General features: G+C 43.3%; 4 protein-coding genes across 4 annotated transcripts; 2 read left to right on the top strand and 2 right to left on the bottom strand.

Annotated features, from left to right (window-relative positions):
- The first annotated feature begins 46 nt into the window (after positions 1–46).
- LOC131286118 (methionine synthase reductase) lies at positions 47–1,830 on the top strand. Its single transcript, XM_058315006.1, has 3 exons — positions 47–235; positions 318–458; positions 525–1,830. Exons 1-3 carry the CDS (start codon positions 140–142, stop codon positions 1,644–1,646), a joined length of 1,359 nt encoding a protein of 452 aa, XP_058170989.1. The 5' UTR covers positions 47–139; the 3' UTR covers positions 1,647–1,830.
- Positions 1,829–3,038, bottom strand: LOC131286119 (muscle M-line assembly protein unc-89). The gene is made up of 3 exons (XM_058315007.1): positions 2,829–3,038; positions 2,169–2,763; positions 1,829–2,082 (listed from the first exon to the last, which is right to left on the bottom strand). Exons 1-3 carry the CDS (start codon positions 2,921–2,923, stop codon positions 1,855–1,857), a joined length of 918 nt encoding a protein of 305 aa, XP_058170990.1. The 5' UTR covers positions 2,924–3,038; the 3' UTR covers positions 1,829–1,854.
- Positions 3,039–3,397: 359 nt separating this feature from the next.
- On the top strand, positions 3,398–4,934 carry LOC131284630 (methionine synthase reductase-like). Its single transcript, XM_058313494.1, has 3 exons — positions 3,398–3,499; positions 3,568–3,966; positions 4,027–4,934. The coding sequence occupies exons 1-3, from the start codon at positions 3,398–3,400 to the stop codon at positions 4,882–4,884; spliced, it is 1,359 nt and encodes a 452-aa protein (XP_058169477.1). The 3' UTR covers positions 4,885–4,934.
- Positions 4,935–11,704: 6,770 nt separating this feature from the next.
- LOC131289482 (serine/threonine-protein kinase PAK 1) lies at positions 11,705–14,730 on the bottom strand. Its single transcript, XM_058318752.1, has one exon. The coding sequence runs from the start codon at positions 13,931–13,933 to the stop codon at positions 12,332–12,334; it is 1,602 nt and encodes a 533-aa protein (XP_058174735.1). The 5' UTR covers positions 13,934–14,730; the 3' UTR covers positions 11,705–12,331.
- Between the last annotated feature and the right edge of the window lie 3,844 nt (positions 14,731–18,574).

The raw sequence follows: 18,574 nt of genomic DNA, 5'->3' as shown, positions 1-18,574 counted from the left end.
AATCTGCTTTGAGTGTGCTTCTATTATAAACCGTGCTTGTGCTGAATTTCTCTAATTAATCGATTGCCTAGTATAGAGTGAAGTTTGTAAAAGAGCTTCGATACTTTGGGAAGTGTTTTACTTCAATCAGGAAGTGAAAATGAATGTTTTAGAGCAGTACAAAGCCACCGTGCTAACACTCCCAAAACTACCAGCACATTTCATCGAGGCAAATCTGGCTGATAGTGGGCAGGTGGTAAGATTTAACAACAGTGCCGCAATAATAACCACCATCATTGATAACTTGAATTTGGATTCCAAATGTGTTTATTCGATAGCCGCATGACCACTTGCAAAGCACCTCCCGGCAACCATTTGGCTCGAGCAGTGTTTACAAAACAAGCATTCTTCACTACAGAGTTCTGGCGGAAGGGGACGATGTAAAAACTGTTTATGAAGTAGCGTTAAAGCTTCCTCCGGTAAGATATAATTATTGCAATTTCAAGAAAAACCCCTAATTGTTTTCGATGATTTGTTTGTCACAGAATATGGAGGAAGAATATTTCCCTGGTGACGCGATCGGTATTCTCACATACAATCTGCCCAGCGAAGTGGATTACGTTTTGGACCGCTTGCACCTGCTCGAGGAAGCGAACAAAACGTACGAAGTAAAGCTGGCGAAGCCGGTCAAAAAGAAAAACCCAGAACTGCCCCATTACGTGCCCAAGCTTGTGACACCTCGCCGGCTACTTTTGGAGTGCTTGGACATTCGAATCACGCCGCGCAAAGCACTCCTCCAGACCATGGCCGGCTATACCAGTGATGAGTGTGAAAAAAGATTGCTCGAAATCCTAGCCTCCAAGGAAGGATCGAATCTGTACAATGAGTTGATCTTAAAGAACGAAATGAACTTCATCCACATGTTAAAGTACGTTGCCAGTTGCAAACCCCCGTTGGCGATGCTGATCGAGCATTTGCCCCGACTACAGGCACGGCCGTACTCGATTGCAAGTTACGGTAGAGAAAATCAGGTACGCATTGCGTTTGCAATGTTGAACGATGGCAAGGTGGGCCTCACGACGCACATGCTCGAGAGCAAACTGCTACACCCGAACAAATGGGACAAGTATCTCTACATCTACCTGCGCCAGTTGAAGCCCGTCTTCCACTATCGCGAGGAAGACTTGGAAAAGAATATTATCATGATCGGACCCGGCACGGGAATGTCACCGTACGTAGGATTTCTAGAGTTTCGTAAACACGCAAAGGTATCGAATCGCAAGGTAAAGCTGGGGACCACTTGGTTGTTCACGAGCTGTCGCTATAAGAGCCGCAACTATCTGTACGAGAACGAACTGAAACAGCACGTGCGGGACGGTGTCCTGGATCAACTGCATGTGGCATCCTCCCGTGACACGGACAGCCAGTACAAATTCGTGCAGGAAATTATCGAGGACAAGAAGGAAGAGTTGATCGACCTACTGCTTGACGATAGCACGAAGCTGTACCTGTGCGGGGAAGGTCGTACGATGTTGCCCCGAATTCAAGACACGATTGTGACGTGCATGAGCAAGGTGAAAGGCATTCCCAAAACTGAAGCAGCGGACCTGTTGGCGGAGTACAGAAAAACGGGAAAATATCTGTACTACTCGATGATACGGTACTGAGTCTATTGTGTGCGTTAATGCGAACAGTATCGTAGCCACTTGTTGAGGTGATGATCTTGTGTCTCTTGATTCAACTCATCAATGGTTATTTGGTTGGTGTATTTAAAATAAACATCTATTTATAGAACTCCCATTAGATTTTTAATAAATAGAAAATGAATGAATGCTTCAAACTCGGGCTTTACATACAGAATTTAATGCGAGGCTTTTATTCGCTAGCTTTTTTCTTTAACTTTCGATACATTTCGATGACACTCTGCTGTTCGCGTTCTATATTCAGACGCGTAGCCATTGGTAATTTTTTACGCTTTCCTTTCAAGTCTACTTTAGTAGGCGGTACCTTCTTCGATGCACGTTTTTTCGTTGGCGTTTGCTCATCTTCTTCTGGCTTTTTTGGCTCTATCAACGAGTGCAATAATAGACGTTTGCTGGCCGGCTGCAAAGAAAAAAAAGATTAAATGTGAATCACGTGTTTATAGAATCAGGTTCTTTTTTCCAACTATCGTGAAACGAAGTACGAACCCGCGCTACACTTTCCGGTTTGTTGGCTCGACGTGGCAGTGTATGCAGGGACGGTGGTTCCTTTACGACGTCCCCGAACGGAACATAATCATACTGATACTCCTTCAAAAGTAAGTCTTCTTCTTGCCGTTTTTGCTCCTCTTGTTTCTGCAACTTGAGAGCCTTTTTTTCGGTCATCGTCGGTTTTTTAGCCTTTGCCACCCGCTTGTCGGGTTTGCCGCCTTTCCTTTCATTTTGTTTCATACGTTTGTTTAACATTTCATCTACCTCGTTTCCCTTACGTTTGCGAATCCGAATCGCACCCGTTTCTTCGTTGCGCTCAACTTCCACGCCATACTTTACACCGAAATCATTTTCTACAGTACGGTCCTCCTGCATTCTGGTTGCTCGATTCAAAAAGGATTCCTCCGATTCCTTCGGTTGCTTCTTGACCGCGGTTTTTCCGATATGGATTGTTGGCTGCGTTTTACCACGAGGCTCTTTTCGTGAGTTGCGGCGAGTCGCCTGTTCCTTCATCTGCATGAATCTTTTGAACTGTTGCGATACTTCCTGCACATCGCGCTCCTTTGGAGGGTTGTTTATATGGTCCTTTATACTATTCAAGACACCCAGTCAGAATTACGAAACGAGGGTAAAGATAAATATCGTTAGTTTACTTACGCGGCCTCCCGTTCGGCTAAACGTTTAAGCGGATCACGAACTCCGTGCCGCTTCGGGACAGGAATTTTACGATGTTTCGGTCCGAAACGAGACATCTTGTTGACTGTTTGATTTTTCTTGAGCGATTATCTCGCTTAAATATGGATCCAACAAACTGTTCAATTTGCCGGCCGCAAAGAAATGCGACCCGAACTTTTATAAACAAAACAAAATCACATGCCAGCAACCATGGCTGTCAGATGTTGTCCTCGGAGATGACAGTAGACATTCGATCAAGGGAAATTAAAGCATAAAAATTAACGGCTTCAAAGAGGTTTGGTTTTTGTTTAGCAATAGGAAGAATCTACATGGAAGAATAGAAAATTTACAAACTTCTGAAAACAAAACTTATTTTAGTTTTGCAACCGCTGATTTGCTAGGAAAGTTGGCTGATGGAAGTGATGCCAACAAGTCGTAACAACTTTAAATTTATTAATCTGCTGGCCACACTGCATTTGTTTTGATGTGCACGTGCTCCAATGTTTTTATTTGTTTTCTTCACGTAGTGCTTATCCCTCAAACTTTCCAGCATGGATATCGTCAATATATCCGAGGTTTTACTTGAGTATGAAGGAAAAGCTCTTACCTTGCCTGCTGTTCCAACAAGTTTCATATGCGTCGAGGAGAATTGCGTATGATAAGTTATTATTATTATTATTTACATGCTTCATCAACCCGGCATATTTCTCCTCACTTGCAGTCGGATCTACCTTTACCAACAGGGCATTTACAAGCGAATGCACCACAACCGTTTGCTGCCACCAAAGTTTTAGACGGTTTTATTTCCAACCTGAAACCCGTACTCGAGGGAGAAGATGTGAAAACGGTCTATGATGTCACATTGAACTACTTCCAAGATGCTCTCCATCGGCACTGGCCGGGCGATACGATAGGGATTTTAACGTACAACTTACCGGCCGATGTATACTACGTATTGAATCGTTTGGATTTGGAAGGTAAAGTAGATGCTATCCATCGTGTGGGGATTGATAAAAATTGCACGAAGAAAGCGGCCAAGGTACCACCATTTGTTCCTGCCGCTGTGAGTTTGCGGCGTCTTTTCAGTGAATGTTTGGATTTGCGCGCCGTTCCGAAAAAGGTAAGCTCAAGCTGGACCACCCTTCGGAAATCGATCATAATGTTGGGTTTTATGTTTTAGTCTTTGATCCGTGCCCTAATCCCTTGTACCAGCGACCCATGCGAAAAGCGATTCCTGGAAGTGCTTTGTTCAAAAGAAGGACATAGCGTGTACGAAGAATACATCCTTAAACAAGGAAAAGGATTTACCTCTCTCCTTAAGCTGGTCGCTTCATGCAAGCCAACGACAGCAATAATGATAGAACATCTTCCGAGATTAATGCCGAGGCCATATTCAATCGCAAATGCGCACCGTGAGGACGGAAAGCCGACGATTCGTTTTATATTTTCACACAACGCATCGAGGCCTGGAATCACAACCACATACCTACGCGGACTTGACACTAGTGCCCTTGTCTATTTTTACTTCCGACAAAGTAGTGCATTTACCATTAAGGATAGTGAACTGCAGAACGATTTGATAATGGTGGGAACTGGCACGGGCGTTTCACCATATCTCGCTTTCCTGGACCTTCGTGCTGAGGCGCTGGCAAAGGGACAGACGATTGGGAAGGCTGAACTAATAGCAGGTTTTCGCTACCGGGACCGAAGCTACCTGTGCCAGGAAGAAATTCTGGGTTACGTTGAAACTGGCGTGCTCGACGCCTGCTACGAAGCGTTTTCCAGGGATGAAAACAGCCGATTTAAATACGTACAGGATCGCATCAAAGAACGCAAAGCGCAGATTGTAGAGAACTTGAGGAGTCCACATGGCTTATTTTTCGTTTGCGGCGATTCGAAGGTTCTCCTGCCTCAAATTACTGCTACCATAGTAGAGTTACTAGCAGAGTCATCAGAGGACCCAGAAAGGGAAAGTAGTAAAGCGTTTATCGACCAGTTGAAAAAGGATGGTAAATATCGGGAGGACGTTTGGTTGTGAGTAGTTTTTTTTTCCCGGACGACATCCGTTAAACTCAAACTGACAGTAAAATCATAACCGTATGAAAGTGATACGATTTATTACAAAAGGATATCGATAAATAAAATAAAAATAATTATTGAAGGAGGTCACAGGAGTTTTGGCCCACTAGAAAGGAGATCAATTATCACACTGATTTCAAATACCCGCGCCTATTTCAAAATGGTTAGCTGTTTTTTTCCAATAGAAATTTAATAAAACCAAACCTTAAGAACGTAAAACGTTTTTAACAAAAACCTTAGGAAAATTATTGTTCATTCGGTATTCCGTTAACAATCGCTAAAGAACGGTTATTCACCCAGCAAATAAATATTTCAAAGGAAGATTAAAGTTTACATTATTACATTATTTAAGCATGTACAATTAGTTGTTGTATGTCGAAATAATTTGCAAATTGCAAATGAATTACATATCACATAAGTTTACAAAATCTAATGTTGTACGTTTAAATACCATCCTTTATTACTCTTTACCACCTTTTCCTATGTTGGCTGAACAGACTTACCTTCACTATCGGGATATTATTTTCGGATTATGTATCTCCGTCACGCAGTACAAAACAACGTTCTACCATGACTAAACGTAAACATATTTGATCGCTTTATTACAGCATTGGAAAAAGTTGGACTACAAAATATTACCGTATCGAATGTTGCATTTATGCGTCTATATATGGATATGGTAGTGCAATGTGGTGTGACTTCATCCTTTATTCATTACAATAAAAAATACCACGAAAACCTACGTACCGTTCTAATACCGTGCAAAACCGTTTGTTTCAGCATGTTAACCATATCATACTATGGCGTTGAAATTATGGAAACATGGTAAAATTCATGAATACTTTCATTTTCTGTTTCTTGTCAAAACTCTACCCCCGCAATGTGCTGCACGTTGCTTTTTAAATGCTGTTTGGATGCACCCGCCTCACGGGCCCCAGAATGATTTCCTATACACACAGAAAAGAAAAATCTTATAATAATTACAAAAAAGAACTCACGCTACGTTCCCCAAAAACACTTCCCCTCTCGTACACGAATAAAAAAAGCGGCAATTTACGATTAAGAAGCCTTACGTCGCTAATATAGTATTATATCAGCAGGTTGTGATGGATTTATGTGCCTATTTACATATCGTCCTGCAGTAGAGCGTTTGGTGGTGGTGGTGGGACTGAAAGTTCAATCCGTAGCGAACCTTCTTAATGCGAAAAGAAATCGTTTACTTGCACTCTATATACATTCAGGGTGGTGTGTTTGGATCCTGCTACTTGTGCCATCGTTAGTTGGGATCGATCGATTTTAGCCGCGTTAAACTTCGGGACACCCTGAAAAGTATAACGCATTTTACCACTTCGTTATGGCTGTCGATTGCTTTGTATGTACACGCCGCTCACAATAACGGCGTTTTTCTTCCGGGTTAACTAAATCGATCAGTGCGTTCGATAGTACAATTTGTCTCATCGATAGTTGCATCTGTTATCATGTTAGCACAAAAGCTTGAAGCAGCTCGCGTTGTGCGTGCAGTACAACTATTGAGCGACCACATTCGGAGTTGCATCTCCCTTATCTCGCTATCGGCTGTAATACCTTAGTCATTTTTATTGTTTTTTACGTTGGTGGGAGAGCTTGTCAGTTCAGTTTACGTAAGTGGTACACGTTTGATGCCGCGAAGCAGCAGCACCGCGGAAGGCCGTGGCACCGGTATTCAGTTTGTGTTCAGGTTTTCCACTGGCGCCCCGTTCCAGCCCGAGGACGGGGGGTCGTTTTTATGCGAAACATGTGCAACATTGATTGTGGAAGTCAAGGCGATATTGTTGCTAGTTCGTTCGTTCGATGGGCTGTTGTGTTAGCATTGTTTCCGCATCGTCCAAAAGCCGCCCCCGGTAGCGGCCGACCGATATTGGAATCTTTCCCTCATTACCTCTTTCCTGCCGGGTTGGTGATGGATGGTTACAAGTGTGTCATGGATGTGGATACGAATGAACACATGATTTCATAAACACCCTCCCGGGTAATTAGAAAACAACCAAAATCCGTCCCCACCGAAATTTATAAAACATTCAAACTCTCTTTCTCCGGTAGAACACGCTGAGAGGCTTTGGTTGCCGATAAACTGCCCTGCCCTGTGTGTGTTTGCTTGTCCACTTCATCAGCGGAATCAATGGACCAGATTAAAACGGCCACTCATGCGCGCCCCACATTAGGCGGCGTACCTTCCTCGGGGTGTTAGTGGGGCATGAGTTGATAAGATAAAGCCGGAAGTAGCTGACATGACGATCTGGCAAAAAGAAATGTATACAGGACCAACCGGGAGGAGGAGTTCATTCAAGAAGCCACATCACACATTCGGCCGCAGTGTGTCGAATAGTTGTAGCTGAATGTTATCTGATAACGGTTCGGTGATACACCCGGTGTTAATTTTGTTGGACACAATTATAGACGGCAGTATTCGTTGCAGGGATGCTAGGAATGGTTGCAGTTTGTACAAATGACTTATTTCGCTGGTAATGGTTTAAAGGCAAACTAAATGGCTAACACGAGCCGCATGTGTTGGATTTCGCTGGTCATTTTCTGCTTTAATACTGGCAACATATTTTCTCTTTTTAAGAGAAAATCAACTACAATCATGTTCAATTTCACATGCAGTCGGAGTGTTACAAAACCCGGAAATCTGAAATTACTTCATCACACTCCAAGGAGCTTTTGATTTCACGCGCCCTCTTCTTCTTAGTTCCCGACCCCCAGTGTTCCACCAATATCGCACGAGAACAATCATCTTTACAACGACGATGGGACGACACACACGTTTCCTTCTCCCTTGCTGCGAACCATCCGAGATGGTGGGTTGCATTGAAGCATAAGGTCAAATTAATTTACCCCGTAACCGAGAGTGTCACGACGTTAGTGAGACACCTTGTCGCCCTCGTCTCTCCTCAAAACAAGAGCTGCTCTTCATCGGTGTCGTACCATAGAGTAAATTGTCTGCTTAGAAACACCTCGTAAAACCCTCCAGCATCTCCTCCGCATGGAGTGTGATGTTACGAAAAAAAAACCGGCACCCGAAGCCGCTGCTAGGCGGAATATGAAATGATTATCATCTTCGTGTAGCGTGAAACATTAAAGAACCGTTCCCTACCAAAGCCATACAGTCCGTGACTCTTGGCGCGAGGCACACAAGAACCAGCTACATAAAAAACACACAAATCATAGCGAACAAGTAAAAACATAGCTAAAGTAATTTTATTCAATTACTAAGACAATGAATCACTTGTTACTGAACCGGAACAAAATATGTAGCACATTTTGCGTTCAATAGTTTAACTTGATGCGCCATCACGCATTTATGTTCAGTTAATTTTTGCACCATCGGTTGTCCAAATTATAGCAAAGGAGATCCTAAAGATGTCATTAGTTTTAGTACGGATTTTCCTAATTTATCTTATTGATTCTGTTTCAAATTGGTTGACAAATGTCGACAAAAACCATCTAGTAAACAACATTTGAACAAGAACCATCGATCGGATTGACGATCGTGGGAAAATAGTTGAACAAAGCTTAAATCGAGAGGGTCGGCCGCCTACAAAAATATGATTTTTATTTTTCAATTTATGCTATAAGAACAATTAGTTGAATTTCATATTGCATAATATTTTTTCAACTAATAATGGAATATCGCACACACAACATTTCTTATCAATCTAATCATTGTCCTAAATGAGAGCGACGGTCTGAACTACAGCATTGACATTCTTCTGAAAATCTATCCCTCTTCAGAAATAAGATCACCGGCTTACACCCTCGACGTTCACCGCCGCTACCGGCTTCAGTATTAACCCAGGTAACGGTAAAGTCTATCACAGACAGAATCGTCTGCCGTGTCACTGCCGCACCGGCACCGGGACCATCGTCACGGGATTTAAACCGTTTGATACCGCATATTCCCCTCCCTCTCTCCCTCTCTTCCCCTTTGCTGCAGGGCACCATATCGGCACGAGCGATATATACACAGTCCCTGGGACCCGTTTCCAGTGGATGAATCATCCTCGCAAGCGAGGTTTGTCACTGTGGTTTTTATTGCCCACATTTCGTTGGCGACGGAAAAACTGCTACGAGGCCCGAGTGACTCACCGGTATAACCTCTGCCCGTGTCCGGCCGAAGAAACTCTCCCTTTCTTAAGTGGACGTTTAACACCTTACGTCCCCATTTCACCTATCCTTAAGGGAGCGAGAGAGTGAAGGTATCTGTGATTGGTTATTTTTTTGGATATAAAACTCCCGTCACAGCGTGATCGCGCGAAAGATCGTCGATCCTCGTCAAACCGTTAGAAGCTGAACAACTGTACATAATTATGTAGCAAATTACAAATAATTTAGCAACTTAGAAGCTAAAACATACGTTAAAACCGAGCACTAGTTTTCAGAAGAGTCTCCAGAGAGTTTGATTGATTTATGATCGCATCTGTCCGTAGAAACATTTGCGAGAAAGTGCTTTAAACAAAAAGAGAAAAAAAAGTACTCCATGTGTTCGCTCTGAACCGTTTCAGACTCAGTCAACACACCAGTGGCAGACACATTAAGCCATGCTGCAATTAAACTATACATGTGTCGCCTCTCCATCCGACGAACTACCCCGGGATGGGATGTCTGGATCTATGCTTTCCAAAGCGAATTATTTATAGCATAAAAAGCGGCTTGCATGAAAAATCGTGTCTCGTGGGGTTTTTTGCGCCTTCGTTTAGTGTTTTTTTTTTATTCTTTCTTATGTGTACAGCCCCAGCAAATGTACCAGCATCGTACCGTCTGAAGATGGGAGCATATGTAGATCCTCCTGGAAGGGAACAGTAGCGTAGGTTTGCGCGGCTTCCGTTGGAAGCGAAAGAACCTCTCCGCTCTGCCTACAGCTGGCGGCGGCCTGATGTTGGCACCGGGAAAATAAAACCCCTCCTTGCCGTCCACCACGGTGCAAACACGATTGGGATCGTCTATCGAAAGGGAACATCAACTTGTGTGAAGGCGGTAGCAAAAACCGCTTTTGGTACGGGTAAAGCACCGGTAGCCATCTCCATCCGGTTCTGTGCTGTATGTTTGTCTGTAGACTTTTGGAAAACATACTAAACGCTTTGTGGTCGATGGCAAGACAGTGCTAATCAAAATTTGCAACACCGTCCCATGCTGGTGTGTTTGTGTGTTTGTGCTTAAGGAAAGGGTCACGACGCTAGCACCTAACAGCAAACAAACGCACAAACACACATTACTCAAGGACCAGACTACCAGCAGGGCAGGGAGTGAAGCGTGGTTCGAGGAACACACGACACGCACGCGGGCTTCAAGTGTCGTCCGGGATCGGCAACCAACGTGATTTTCTTCAATGAGATGTAAATTTTAATAGAATAATTCCAGCGACAGTGCGCTTCTGCCTTTTCTCTTGATTCTTCTGCACTCGCCTTTTTACAATCCTTTAGCTTCATTCTCCTCCCGACCACCGTCCAAACACCATCCGTAACGTTGTGCGACGCCCGATCTCGTCCGCAAGCGAACAGATTGAATGCACTTTCTGTGCACGTTCCACGAGCGCGCCATAGGGTGATGATGTACGCACCATCCCCACCCGAATACGCGGGCATCGTTCGTATCCGGACCGCTTTGGAGGACGACTACTGGCTCCATCACGGTCGCGTTCGAGAAGTCCGTCCAAGAGAGAGACGACCGTGTGTAGACCAACACGCAGCATATGGAACGAAGTTGCCGAGCGGGGTTGGGATGCGACCCGCGATGACTGTAGTGTTGGTGCCATGTACCCCAATGAAAGCGAGTTATTTCATTACCCGAGAAACGATCTTCTTTCGTTTCCTTTGGCGTTTGCGGTCTTCCGACGGTTCCGGCTAATCGCCTAGCGACATTATTATCGTTCTAGGGGCATTCTTTTGCCCGGGTCATTGTATATGCTCATGCTCAACCCGGCGCAATACGACACGGCGAAAGCATAGCAGTGGCTCTCTTGAGGAATGTTCCTTTTCATAAACCCCGTTGCAAAGGATGGAAGATGAGAAAAAGGCACCGAAAATCAAAATGTAATATCGGATGGTTGAAGAAGCACCAAAGAGAGCCATCGATCGAGACCATTAAATCATGTTTGACCACTTTCAATTACAAGTGTTGAATCAATCTCTCCAACGAATTATCAATGGAATTTGTGTTCAACCCTATAACCAAACATGGTGGTTATATTTCAAAGCAAAATGGACAAAGGAATGTGTGGGCTACTTTAAAAATCCACGTGTTTTGTGCTTAATCAGTTTTCGAAATACCTCGCGGGTCACACAAATTTGAAAGAAACACTACGAGTCTATTAGCAAATTGTTCCGGAAATGTTTGGTTTTCCATTACTATTACTGAAATAGAGCAACGTGTATTTCGTTTCAAAACACTTTCAAAGGCGAGTGCCATTTTTATTTTAACTGTATACATATCAAAAATCAGTGTTGAGCTGCGCCAAAATGAGCGAAAAATAACGGAATGCAAAGCAATAGACATTTTATACTGATTGTTTAGGATACACATGTTTCCAAAATAAAAAAAAATCTAGTGAAGTATCCCGAGTGAAGTTATTTGACAAAAGTACTCCCTTGATTTAGTTAGATGATCCAGTGTAATACATTAAAGATGTATTGAGCAACGTACACCATTATAGTCAGTTGAAACGGGAACAATTACCGTAACGTTAATGCTTGTGATTTTGGTATTCATGGATGCTACCCACATGGTCACCAAAGAGACGGGGTTGCTAAGATTGATTGTACTATTACAACATGTAACTAACACAAACTGAATACCGGACCAGCCAGCACCGCCTGCTAGGACACCACAATCTAGCCGTCTTGTGTCGCTTATCAACAACGTTAGCACACACGTTATCGATACTGTTCGATCCTCACCCTCCTCCTCCTTGTTCTCTAGCAGCGGGTTTTGTAAGCTCTACATTTTTTCTTATCTTTAAGCTCGTTGACTACGGGTGTGATTTTCGAGTCGCGTTGTGCAACACCTCCTCCACACGGTCGCACCATAATAATTGATTTTTTTCCTCCTTTTTTTAGCAAACTTCATATGACAATTTCGCACTCCTTCAGTTTTTTTTTATGACACCTGTCCTTAAGATGCTTTGTTTTAGTCATTTATCCGCCTCGCTTCATCTTCTTCCGTCGGTCGGTTTCGGTAAAAAAGGCACTTAATCTCACAGCCACATACGGCAAAAAGTTCATCCTAACGAACCTTCAATTTGACTCGTTGTTCATTCTCCCTGTCCCGATTTACCCTTTGTCCAACGATCAAGGATAAATTCGGCCTTCAACAAGCCCGTTTGTCCCATCCCCATCAATAACCGTGTTACCGTTGGTTCGACTGTAGGTTGTTTATTGATCCCGCTTCAGCAACCTCCGGGCGGCCTTGATGAGTGGCGTCAGCGTCCGCAACTCCATGCAGTCCTGCAGGAACGGATGGCTCAGCAGTTCGTCGGCAGAGGCGCGCATGTCGACCTCCACCTGCAGGCAGCGATCGAGAAAGTCTTTCAGGTTGTCCGACAGCTTGTCCCAGCTCTTCACGTCGGGCCGGCCGTTCGCTGCGATCAGGTAGAGCGCACGCAACGGAGCCTGGTTCAGGTAGGGCGGCTGGCCCTCGATCATCTCGATCGCCATGATGCCGAGCGACCATATGTCTACCTTCTTACCATACTGCTTTCGCGTGACGACCTCTGGCGCCATCCAGTACGGTGTGCCGACCATGGTCTGCCGCTTCTCGTCGCCCTCGATGTTGGCGCAGAACCCAAAGTCGGTGACCTTCACCGAGCCGTCCATACCAAGCAGCACGTTGTCCGACTTGATGTCGCGGTGTATGATGCCCTTGGCGTGCAGGAAACTGATGGCAAGCAGCACCTCGCGACACACGGCCGCAATCTGACGGTCCTTCATCACCGTCTCGGTCACGACGTCCGTTAACGGTCCGCCGTCCATGTACTCGAGGATGACCCACAGCTGGTCGACGTCCTCCAAGTAGTACGCCTCCAGGAAGTTTACCAAATTCTTGTGGTTGAAGTCCTTCAGCACGTTGATCTCGTTCAGAATCGACTCCTTCGACGACTGGTTCTTCATGTCGATCGTTTTGATGGCCACCTTCTGGCCGGTGTTGCGATCCAGCGCAATGAACACAACCCCCGAGGCACCCTTGCCCACCTCGACCGTCTTCTCGTACCGCTTGAGCGGGTCGTTAAGGTTACAGATTTTCTTCAGCTCGTAGTACACCTGCTCGTCACTTTTCGGCTGCCGGGCGAGCGTCTCCTTTGGTCGCAGGATCAGATCGGGGTCGTCCACCTCCCGGTCGAGGTTGTTGTTGTTTACGTTCGAGCTGATTTCATAGGAACTTTGGTGCGTATCGAGATGAGGCACGTGATGGATGATCATCGTGTTGCTTCTGCTGTCCGAGTCGATCAGGTGCAGATTGTCCGTAGCCTTGTACACCTTGCTGATGTAGTTCTTCGGCTTTGGCTTCAGCTGCGGCTTCGGCGGCAGCGTCATGCTTTTCTTCGGCAGGGGTGGCGGCGGGGCGGTCGGTACTGTTTCATTTTCCTCGCTACTCCCGGCCAGCGAGTCGACGCTTTTGTGTGTGGTTTTCTGGTCGAGAAACTGGTCGATCGATTCCGTCTCCTCGTGGATCGCATCCTCCGTGATGAACGGCTTGAACGGTTCAGTGGCTTCTTTCTTCTTTATCGAGTAGCTGTAAAACTTGACCGCCTGATAGGCGGCTTCCGGATTTTTGCTCTGCTCATCGGACGTGATCAGTGCGTCCACCATCCGGATCCACGATTTCGGGAGACCCTCCAGGTGGCCAGTTTGCTGGTTCTTGCTCACGTGCATCCCGTGCACCACGTTAGTGGGAAGGCCAATTTCGGAGATTTTATTCCGCTCCGAATCTTTCGCACGCCTGTTGCCAAAAATGTTCTTAAACACCTTGTCTGCCATGGTCGATAAATGTGGAACGGTCGGAGTAGTAAAAAATTAAGCACCAAAGTACGGCTGGATGGAAAGTTGGTCGATTTTGAACCAAAATTGTGTTGTGTTGTGCGGCTACCACCTACTAACTCTAGTTCGTTTCAACCAACCCAAATTATCGGTAATTACACGTCACACTCAGCGAGCATTCGGAGAAATGTGCGTTTGTTCACCTCCGCGACGCGGAGCACCATACGACTAACGGGGGACACATATGACTTCTTTTGTCTGGAGTACTATCTCACACATTCGGTGCAATAATTAGAAATGCCAGCGCAGAAGATCTACCCCGAACGTTGATGATGCACCGTGCACTGAAGACCAGACATTCACCAGCAACAACAGACAGAAGAAATAGGGAAAAAACGCGAACACACACACACAGTCCCACGACACTCCGCTTATCGCGATGCTGGAACAATTTTCTCGGGGATTTTTGTCGTGATCACCAACTCACAGGCAGCACTCCAGGAGATTCGCCTTTAATTCGCGATCGATCGTAAGACGAATTATACACGAACATAAAGCAGTAGCAGCAATTACTCTGCTGCAAGAGTTTCCCGTCTGCGCGATACTTTGAAACGAATTCTTTTGGAAGGACAAGTCAACGATACCACACCCCACGAGTGCTATGACGAATCAACAATGCGTTCCGGCGTTTTCGATAGTGGACTCACTGCGAACGATGCGATTTGCGTTGGCCCAACGTTCAACGCAAACTTAATAACACAATTTAACTTTACTTTTCGCACCGAAACTAACCACAGACCCCGACTTCCGACGGAATTTCCATGCACTTCAAAGCGAAAACGCCAAGTGACAGATGCGATGGACTATCGATGCATGTTGTTGCGATTACCGACGGTAACTAATTTTTGGTGTTGGCAGAATCGGGATCCGGAAGATTCGAAGATTCGATCCCGAGATGGATCCTAAAGATTCGAATTCCATTTGACGGATTCGGATCAGATTTGATTCGTTTGAGTCTCAATTTGACGATTTGAATCGATTCACACACGAGGTGAGTCGTATTACAGCCTTCTCCTCGGTACACGGGAACTTGTTCATTGATTATGGGAATCTTCTCCGACGAAGTCCGAACTGCGGCCGTCGATGCGGTAATAGCTGCCTCTTTTTGCCAAACGTAGCTTTAGAAATGCGATTCAGTGCACTCTTTCTAGCACACCGTTTTCTCGGTCATTTGGCAGGCATATCCGAACAACCTTAAGACTAGAATCCAAATTGGGATCATTTTGACCTCAACACAGTTTTCGATTTTAATATCTCGAAAACAGCTGAATATTTTCACAAAAAAAAAATAAGGCTTTTCTTAAAATCCAAAGTTTTATCTTTTTTTTCCATTCGACCAGTTCCGAGAACGAACCTGACTATACCTAGAATGCTTTTTAGGGGTCATTTCAACCCCTACTTGTAAAACGCTATAACTCCACTATTTTTGAAAAATTTGCAAATCCGTAAACTGTTACTTTTTTGTATATTTGTTGACTATCTTTTGCCGTTTTTGGTTTTTCGATGCATTTCTTCATAATTCCGCTAGCTCGGTGTATAGCAAAAACGTTTTTGTTTTTGTTTTTTGTTTTTGTCGAAAATGCGTTTTTTTTTTCAACTTTTATTCATTCAAAATCTTTAATGTAAATCTAGAAAAAAGTGTGCGCTAGAAAGTTAGTATGTTGAGCAACATTTCAAAAATAAAATCATATTTTTGCCATTACTAACGACTCCATAAATTGGCCTCAAAGATTGTAAATAATGCCAATTTCCATAGAAACGCATCGCGCATAACGCTTCGAAACGCTCGCGTAAGGAATAACGGAACAAAGCGCAGAACGGAAAATATCTATGGAAAATGCTAAAATCCACATATTCAAGATCAATTTGTGGCGTTATTTGTTAATTTAAAAATATGAAATTATTTTTCAAAGGTGGCCGAATATATCAACATCATAGCGCACACTTTTTTTCTGAATTTACATGATAAATTTTGAAAGAATAAAAGTTGAAAAGATTAAAATTCGACTCATATCGATCTTTTTTGCTATACACCGAGCTAGTGGAATAGTGAAGTAGCGCATCAAAAAATTAAAAACGCCAAAAGATAGTCAATAAATATACTAAAACGTAACAGTTTACGGATTTAAAAAATCTTCAAAAATAGTGAAGTTATAACGTTTTTCAAAATAGGGGTCAAAATGACCCCTAAAAAGCATTCGGGCAAGTTTCCAAAGCAATGTATTCTAGTGTTAAGGGTTGCAATGCGTTTCGCGATTGTTTGATGGAATGGGAATCGGATTTGTGGATCGATGTACCCACCACTAAAACGAAGCAGCGGCACACCAACAAGCTTCAAAAACCTTAGTCCAACTTACAATACTGGCTGAAATAGCTAATTTGTTAATAACTTTTTAGTGCCCCGGTCAATTTCCACAACCGACCTCTGAAATGAAAGGTCTTTTGAATACAAACAACTTGATACAACAAAAATTCCACCTCGAATCGAGGTTTACGAAATAAACATTTGACTGGGACGTAGGTACAGATACCTTGGTTCGTTTTTTTTTGCTGAAATAACAAATTTGTTAATAACTTCATGATCGCTCAAGCGATTTCTACATGTGACCCATTAAATGATCCGATTACCGATTTCCACAAACGACCCCTCAAACGAAAGATCTTTTCGAGACACCTAACTTTGCCTCAAGTAAAACATTACATTTTGACCATCTTTTCTAGTTTTTCTACCAGCTCTCCGTGAGAGCGGTCTGAATCGCATTTCTAAAGCTACGCTTTTTGAAAAGAGGCAGCTATTACCAAATTACCGGCGGCAGTTACGGCTTCAACGGCAAAGATTCCCATAATCAATGAACATCTTCCCGTATGCCTAGGCAAAGGATGATCTTGCTACTAGCAAAACCAAGAAACACGACGCCCTAGGCTTCATTAACCCTTTAACCGGTTACATTTTAGTATTCCAAACTAAAAAAAAGTAAAAAAAAATATTAATGTCCCAGGAGTTTTCTTAGTGGGTAGGAATCCCACACTACCCATTCTCTTAGGAGAATGGGTGTCTTGATCGGGGATAACACTTGCCCTCCCGAACCAGAAGATCTTTCTCCTGGTAAAATAAAAAAAAAGAAAAAAAAACGATTTCTCTCTTTTCAGAAACGGAACCAGCGCGTTGTATCGAATGAATAGATGAAAACATCCCTAGATGAATGTATGGAAGCTTCTTATGAAAACAAACTTTTCCTCGACATGTTTAGTTCGATTCACTTTCTATATGTGTATAAGATGCAACACTAGTCAATTCGCGATACGAGCATTTGGTGGATTTCAGTGGATTAAATTGGTTCGAATGTTGCCATCCTCTCTTCTAGTGGTTGAATTTGATTCATTTATTTTCATATATACTAAACGTTTTGAGCTACGAATCCGCACGCACTGAAACAAAACTATATAAACGCACAGCCTACCGTGGTTGTTGAGAAATTAAAAAAATGGGAAATTAGTCAACCAAACTTCGCATCAAGTAGTCTGATTGTGGAAAATGTAACAAAAATGTTTATAAATCAAACGCAGCACTCATTTAGAATCAATTGTTTATGAGACGAGATGGCATGCAGATGTGATATTATTCGCTCCCGCTCAAAAAGGCGCTCAACCCAAACAACAACTATACTTAGCGCCTTTCTGAACTTTATATTTTGCAGAAAGAAAAGGTCTTCACCGACAATGGGAAATGTGGTGGGGAAATGTGTAGATTGCCAACGAAAATCAACAAATAGACGCGAAGGATTTAAAACATTGTTCACCATCTTAGACAACGACAAATATGGCTATACAGCGGAAGAAAAAGAACGCAGGAGGAACACCCAGATTCCAATATATTACAAATATAGGTATAGAGATAGAAATTATAGGCCTGTAAGTAGATATAAACAACTTTTTCGTATAATAAGGTGTTTTTAGATTGAAGAATGGTATTTAAGCAACTTTCGTTTTATTTATTTTCAGATCACGAAGAAACCGAGACTCTCGGATATTGATGAAAATGAGGAAATTTTCTTCTGATGTTTAATAGTTTTTCAGTAATCGATTAATTATGTATTTAGTTTTCTCTCTTTCTTTTCTTTTCTTCTTTTTTTAAAAATGTAATTTAATAATAATCGGGTAAAGGCAAAATGAAGCCTCGTGTGCCGTGTCTACTGGTTTTGCTGTATGCATACAGCCTTTGCCTCGGCACACGGAAAGATGTGCCTTGATTATGGCAACCTTCGCCGTTGAAGCCCTAACTGCGGCGGGTAATGCGGTAATAGCAGCCTCTTTTCCGAAAACGTGGCTTTACAAATCCGATTCGATGCACTCTTTCTAACACTGCATATCTTCAAGCATTTGCAAGCATATTAGAATACTCTCAAAGAAGATCAGTCTCTAAAATTAAAAAACCAAAAAATAATTTTTATAAAAAAAATTATTGATTGGTCCTTTGGGGATGTTCCAATCCGAATATTCCCAAAGAAGATCAGTCCCTAAAAAAACACAAAAAAAAATTTATAAAAAAATTATTGATTGGTCCTTTTGGGATGTTCCGAT

This window comes from Anopheles ziemanni, chromosome 3 (assembly GCF_943734765.1).
Source record: "Anopheles ziemanni chromosome 3, idAnoZiCoDA_A2_x.2, whole genome shotgun sequence".
NCBI classification, from domain to species: Eukaryota; Metazoa; Arthropoda; class Insecta; order Diptera; family Culicidae; genus Anopheles; species Anopheles ziemanni.
This window is presented reverse-complemented; position numbering and strand designations above follow the sequence as displayed.